The sequence below is a fragment of the Chrysochloris asiatica genome, unplaced genomic scaffold (genome assembly GCF_000296735.1).
Source record: "Chrysochloris asiatica unplaced genomic scaffold, ChrAsi1.0 scaffold00318, whole genome shotgun sequence".
Classification (NCBI taxonomy): domain Eukaryota; kingdom Metazoa; phylum Chordata; class Mammalia; order Afrosoricida; family Chrysochloridae; genus Chrysochloris; species Chrysochloris asiatica.
In genome coordinates, this window is record NW_006408836.1 from 2,935,976 (window position 1) to 2,943,784 (window position 7,809).

A 7,809-nucleotide genomic window follows, 5' to 3' on the forward strand; every position below is an offset into this window, starting at 1 on the left:
TTACGAAGTAGGTATTATTACTTAAACTTATTTAATAGATGAGGACACATTGAAGATTAGAAGATTAAGTAATACATCCAAGGTCACACAACTAGAAAGTGAGACCCAAGTCTTATCCGTTTCCAAAATTCATTCCTGAATTCCTATGCAGGTGAGATAAGGAAGAAAAGCTGCTTTACTGAACATAGTTATACTTGAGCTACATCTTTACATTGAAATAACCAGACTTCTGTAATATACATGAAAGGACCAGAAAACAAACTTTGTAAACTGTAGAAAAGACGAGATACTTAACATATTTTCATTTTCTCAAAGTGTGCATTTCCTGGGTGTTTGGATTTTCGTTATTATTTGTTACTGTTGGATACTTAGGCACTCCTATAAAACTCAGTTTTTCATCAAAAAAAGAAATATACAATAATTGAATTAAAGTTAGGCCTATGATTTATTAAATTATGGTAACGTAAATTGTTTTTGACATTGCTTCCCATTTATTGAACAAATCTAACACTTATATGCTCATAAATTCCCACTGATATATTTGCTCCAGTTCCTTTTCATCTGTTCAATAAATTCTGTTAAGAGTATGAAGGAAAAATAAAATTTGTGACAATAATTTTATTTAAGTATTTTGGGAATGGTCTGAAATATCACTCTGTCCTATAAAAGTTGCTCATTATGCAAGGTTTGAGGCATTACATATTAGACTTCTACAAATGGCTTACTTCTGAAGCAATTCATCATTTCTCCAAAGATTACTTACTCTAGAAAGCTGGTGATATAGTCTCGACTGCAGGCAGACCAGGAAAAAGGATTGGTATTTGCAGTAATGTGAGCTGCCATAAGTTTTGCTGCTTCATGACCTTTCGTCCCACAAGAATTTCCAATTCCATCATGGTTCATACCAAAACTGTTTTAACGAGGAAGAAAGATAAGAAACAGAGAAGAAAGAAATAAGAAAAGACAAACAAATAAACCCCAACACATTCTTTATTTCCTTCCACTCGTCCTTTATTTCCTTATTTAACTATTCATTTACCTTAGCAACATATCGAGACACTCCATATACTCTGAGAAAATGTAGGACTAAAGTTAAGAAAAAGAAACTAAGGAATAATTCAATAACACAATGTATTTCTAAAAATCCTTACATTTATTGTATACTCACTTTATAAATGAGTTAACTGAGGTTTCAAGATAAATGAGCAGTTAAAGATATCATTCTGGTACTGTTAGTAGCACCCATTATTAACATGCCGGTATTTATCCTAGCTTACCAGGCTGAATCCAAAGGGAATTATAAAAACATGGTTATGATTCAATGATTTCTGGAGTATAAGGCAAAAAGAAGTACTTTGTCTCATTTGTACAATGTAGAATTTAAAACTTAGGCTATTTATGTGTGCATGTGTGTTTTGAAAACACATTTTGAAAAACCTTGATACATTAAAGGCTGTGAGTAGATATTGTTTTTCTTTGCCATTTTACAAATATTTTATTTGACACTTTGTCCTGTGCTCTCACCGTATATTTCTGTGATAAATGAGAACTTTTTTTCTGAAAAGGATATGACTTATGCATATGAATAAATTTTGACTTCTCTTTATAAGTAACCAGAAGTTTAGGCTGACCATTACTGAAAAACAAATTTATGCTTCTATTATGGCATTCTAATCGATGTATCATGCTGTATGCTAAAGAAAAGAAGTAAAATGTCTGGCTAGAATTTAAATAGATGGAGATTATTGCTGGAGTAAAATCTGAACAGGTAATTGAAAGTAGATAATTATAGATAACACATGAAAATAACTATTAATACTTGTGTTTGGGGCAGTATATATGCATTTAAATAGACACTTTGAGTAAGAGCAACCAAAGAGTTTTGAGTAGGAGAACATGGAGATAATCCACATTTTTTTATTCAGGTCATTGTAATATTTCTATGGTGTAGACGCTACAGTGGGATCAAGGACAGCAATCAAAGATCTTTACAAATTGAGGAATCATGTTGGTTTGAACTAGGTTAGTAGGATGGAAAGAAGGGATAAGATTTGAGATATGATTAGGAAGACAAATGAATTGGCATTTATAACTCTACAATATTAAAAAGCAATAATGAAGACATATAATATGTGCTACACTTAGCAACAGGGAGGAGCTAGTAAGTCAAGTGGAAGCATCAACACAAGCAAAAGAAGAGAAATGTTTTGATAGGATATTGTTGTTGTTAAAGTGCCATGGAGTCAGATTTGACTCACAGCAACCAGGTAAAGGATTTTTAAGGAGCTTCTGATGGGCTTGAAGTGCTGACCTTGGGGTTAGCAGTCCAGTGCTTATCCTACAGCATCACAACAGGATTCCATTTAATAGTATGGTGATGGTGGTTATGTGCCATCAAGTTGGGCCTGACTCATAGCGACCCTCAATGGGTGTCCTATACTGTAAATCTTTGCTATTGCTAAGCACCGTCAAGTTGGTTCCTACTCGTAGGGACCCTGTATAGGGTTTCCGATGAGCAGCTGGTGGGTTTGAACTGTTGACCTTGTGGTTCACAGTACAGCGCTGATCCTATAGCACCGCACCAGTAGTCCTATAAATCCTTACAGGAGTAGAAAGCCTCATCTTTCTCACATGGAGTAGCTGGTGGATTTGAACTGCTGACCACTATGCCGTCAGAGCTTCTTATTTGATAATATAGTGGTTGTGTGCCCCAGAGTTGGTTCAGACTGATAGCCACCTAATATAGAGATTCCAAGGCTGTAAATCTTTACAGGAGCACTTGTATACAGAACCCTAAATTAAAATCCCAATAAAACTAAAATCCAAGAACACAATATTTAGTCTAATAATTTTATATCAACATATTGGAATCAACCTCCATGAATGATTTTCTAAGGACATGATGGTGGAGTTTCAATTTCTATGAATTAGGCATGTACTCTGTCAAAACAATCACTATAGATTTATATAAGGAGTTCATGTAAAAACATAATTGAATTGTTATTGTTGTTCAGTGCTGTAGAGTCAGTTCTGACCCATAGAGACCCCGTATAGGGTTTCCAAGGAGCAACCGGTAAGCTTGAACCGCCAACTTTGCGGTTCAAACTAACTTTGCAGTCCAGCGTCACAACAGGAGTCCATATAATTTAATAAATACATGCTATTGTATATTTTTCTCAAAGGCTAAGGCTACTGTTAATGCATTCTTTTCAAGTAAAAATAGTTTAAAATATTATTTATTTTGAGCAGCAATCTTGTAATACTGAGTCATGCTAAGTCTTGGGAGTAGACAGGCATTTCTAGATCCTCAAATTCTTATAAAAGCAAGCTTCTCCTTTCAAAATAATATTCCTCCCACGTTACAAAAAAAAAGGAGGCATATTTTTCCACCATTCATAATTTTATGAATAATGCATTCATTGCCTTAGGGTATACAAACTTATGGATGCCAAGAAAAGAAACAATTGGAAAAACATTTGGTGTCAGTGTCAAGAAAATGAATGAATTATATCAGATGGTTTTCAATTCACTACTTTGATCAAGTTTGAAGAAGAATCTAAGCAAATTAGCAGCTGAATATATTGTTTAAATTCTTTTTCATGATAAATGACCATAGTTATTATGATTTTTTAAATAAATAATTCAAATGGAGTTCAAAGAATCAAGCGATGTTCCTACAACAAACTCCTTTCATTCTCATTGATTAATTTTCTCAGCACTCACATCTATAGAAATAAAATTTAGGAATAAAATCGATGCTGAAATGCCATTTTCTTCTAGCACTACACATTGTACTGGTTACTGAATAACATGCATTAAAAAAAGCAGTGGGTTGGTAGTGGTAGTTATGTGCTATGAGAGTCAGTCCCGACTCTTAGCAACTCTGTATAGGGCTTCCAAGGCTGTAAATCTTTATGTGAGCAGAAGGCCTCATTTTTGTCCCACAGAGCAGATGTTAGATTCGAACTGCTGACCTTTCAGCTAGCAGCCCAGTGCACAACCCACTATGCTACCAGGGCTCCTGAAATAAATATGTATCTTCTAATAAAAATTTTATGTTTAATAATTATTTAGCAAAATGTGTACTCCTCTGATCATTCATTAACTATTACTGTTGTTGTTGTTGTTGTTGTTGTTGTTAAGTGCCGTCGAGTCGGTTCGGACCCATAGCGACCCTGTACAGGGTTTCCGAGGGTGTAAATATTTATGGGAGTAGAAAGCCTCATCTTTCTCCCGCGAAGCGGCTGGTAGTTTCGAACCGCTGATCTTAAGGTTCGCAGCCCGATTCGTAACCACTATGCTATCAGAGCTCCTTTACTATTACTGTAATGAGCTTTTAATCCAGAAGAAAAATTATTGTTTCTTGTTGTTACTGTTGTTGTTAAGTGCCATCAAGTCGGTTCTAACCCATAGCGACCCTGTATAGGGTTTCTGAGGAGCAGATGGTGAGCTTGAACTGCTAACCTTGTAGTTCAAACTGACTTTGCAGGCCAGCACACTAACCCACAGCAACACAGAAAATTTTTTTAAATGTAATTTAAATTTACATATATTTTTGCATAGAGATACATGATATAACTATTAAACTACGTTTAAGCATAAAATATATTTTTAAAGTATGTTGGTATATACAAGACAAACGTATTGCTACAGAATCATAGAAACATTTATTTTAAAAATATCAAAATATGAAGTTATTTTTTCTTGAATATCCTCCATGTAGATCTATATACATCTCAAGGTGATGTTTTTATTACTCTAATCCTTCTCAAAAGAATTCTGTGCTCTTCAATTTACACCACTACAAAACAGCAGTTTTTACATCCTCAAGAGATTCAAATTGTGTTCCTTTTCAATGAACTTGAGTTTGAGGGACAAAAAGAAGTCTGAAGGGATAATATCAGGGATATACGTAGATAGGGAAGGTTTCCCAGTTAAATTATTGCAGGACAGCCCTGGCTGCTCTCTAAGAATTAGCAGATGCATTGTCATGATTATTACTGGGCATTACTTTCCTGGTCTTTTCCTCACCAAGGCAGTTTTTTATTTTCTTAAAACTTCTTCATAGTAAGTTCCCATTATTGTCTTGTGTCCTTTGAGAAATGTTACCACCACCACCCCTTTGGAATTCCCAAATACAGTCTTCTGAGCTGACCTCTCTGTCAGCAGCTCCCTCAGAAGACACTGCTTTGATTGGGCTTGGCTCACTGTATCATATTGGTTAAATCCAAGACTCTCCCCTGGTTAAAATTTACTCCATAAAATCATCTTCATTAGCTTCAACCTTACTTAAACCACTAATGAACACTTAATGCAATGCTTTTGGCACCCAACCAGTCAAAAATTTGCTGAGGCCAAGATTTTGCTTAAAATTAAAAATGCCAAACCATGTGAGATCCCAACTTCAGTAGTGATTGCATCAAGTTTATGCTTCTGTCTAATCCACCAGTTTCTGGACTTCAGCCAGAAGTCTTCAGTTTCTTCATTCATCAAGGTTGACGGTCTTCCCTCTGTTAGCTCATCTTTGAGCTCTCCTCAACTTTCCTTAAAACACTTGATCCATCTGAAAACTGTTGTTTTGTGAGAGGCAGCATTCCCATAAATTTGTTGCAAATCTTCAAAGATTTGGGCAGATGTCTACTTGAGTTTTACTAAAAACTGGGTAATAGCCCTGACCTCAAAATCACTTTATGCATAGCACAAAAGTATCTTTCTTTTTGAAGATACCATAATGAGACTGTTGTTGTTGTTGTTAAGCACCGTGGAGTTGGTTCTGACTCATAGTTACCCTGCACAGGGTTTCCAAGGCTGTAAATCTTTACAGGAGCAGAAAGCCTCATCTTTCTCCCATGGAACTGCTGGTAGTTTCGAACTGCTGACCTTGAGGTTGGTAGCCCGACTCATAACCACTACACTACCAGAGCTCCTTCTAATGAGACTAAGACCAGTGTATTTATTACTGAGGGAACTTGTGTGCAGTCATCCACTGATTGCAGAGACAATGTTTAAGTACACTTTGTTTGGAATAAACCCATGCACGTATGAACTGGAATCCTAGTAGCAATATTTGTTGACTTACCCTCATATATTAAGATATATTTTAAGATAAAATTCTGAGAGGGGAAAAGAGTGTGGACATAGTGTAAATTTAGATCATAAAAGAAGGACCTGTTCATGTATCTTTTAAAATGCACAGTTGTAATTATCAAATTGCTATGATACTTAGCTTTGACTGAATATAATCAAAATATAATTTCTTTTTAAATTCCAATATTTGCAGTGCTCAAGAGATTCTATACTTTGCAATTAATAAATTGAACAATATAAAATTTTGATATATGAGCTGGAAACTATACAATAAGGCACAGAGGGATTTAAAAGTTTCTTCCAGAATGATTGAGCAAAAATATTTGAAACCAATGAACTCAAATATCTGAAAGCAAAAGTCTTGAGTTCTATTTCTACTAACAATATTTGTAGTTTATGTGTCAGATGCAGTTTGTCGTCTTTAAAAGATTTAGACTTCCATCATCTAAGAGAATGTATGTTTTTTTTTAACATTTTCATAATGTTACAAAAGCATACATTCTCTTTGCTTGTGTATCATTATGAAAAATTTTTAGGGGGAGGGGAGGAAGATTGATTTCAAATTCTGCATCCAAGACCTAGTATTAAAAACATCTTCTCCCCCTGGTGCTCTTAGGAAGGAGTATAATAAATGTCTCAATTAGTAAGGTACTCCTTTTTAAACCACCAAACTTGTGGTTCAAATCAGCCTTAAGGTTGAGTGCTTATTCTACGGTGCCAAACAAGGACTCAAAATTCTAATGGTTGAACTCCGCAGACAGAAGAGAACTGGACATGCACCATTTTCTGAATACAGTGCAGATTTGGGAAAGAGCTCAGAGTCAGCCCCTCCAGGGCCAGCCCCATAATTCCTTTGGCCCAGAAAAGAGGGGACTGTCCCACACAGTAAACTGGTGTCATACTTAGAACCAGAATCCAGATCCCCTGACCTCCACCTTTTCCACTCCTCTATGTTTTCTGCTTAGCATAGAGCCTAGCCTCTCTCTGCTAATAGTGCCAACAGAAGAGATTTAGACAAGAGAGCATGGTCCCAGACTACTTGACTTTCTTCTGTGTCCCTGGCTGCAGGATCATGGTCCAGGTTATTATCATAACAATAAAAAGAATAGCAAAGATTTATTTGTTGTTTATCAACTGCAAGGCACTGAGTCAAGATATGTGTGTGTGTTCATTGATTCAACTAGAAATACTTATTGAGCACCTACTATGCAGACAATATCCCTGGCCTCAAGGAGCTGGCATTTGAAAGGGACATTTTAATGTTGGACAGTTAAGAATCCTTCCAATTTTCAAATTGCAAATAAGCCTGAGGGGAACACCCTTGGTTCATAAATCATTATTCACTACACTGGTTAATTCTAGAAGGAAAACTCTAGACTAGATCTGACTAATACAGTAGCCTCTAGCCACAATAAGCTTATTGAGCACTTGAAATGTGAATAGTCCAAATTGAGATGTGCTGTAAGTATAAAATACGCACTGGGTTTCAAAGACCTGGTACAAAAGGAGAATGTCAAATTCTTGATAATTGTTCTTTTAAATATATATATATACAGACGTGTGTGTGTTAAGTCAACTTTGCATTCCAGTGCATTAATCCCCAAAGCTACACCAGGACTCTCTATCTCTCTCTATATATAGTTATATAGATAGATAGATAGATAGATAGATAGATAGATAGATAGATAGATAGATAGATAGATACAAATTTTTTACTCCATA

At 35.5% G+C, this 7,809-nt stretch overlaps 1 protein-coding gene across 1 annotated transcript in view; it reads right to left on the minus strand.

The window, feature by feature from the left end:
• LOC102819479 (A disintegrin and metalloproteinase with thrombospondin motifs 6-like) overlaps positions 1-7,809 on the minus strand; it is a 530,326-nt gene that overhangs the window by 286,351 nt on the left and 236,166 nt on the right. The window contains exon 9 of the mRNA XM_006875298.1: positions 764-910. Within this exon, the coding sequence (XP_006875360.1) occupies positions 764-910 (147 nt within the window). The remainder of the gene's footprint in view (positions 1-763; positions 911-7,809) is intronic.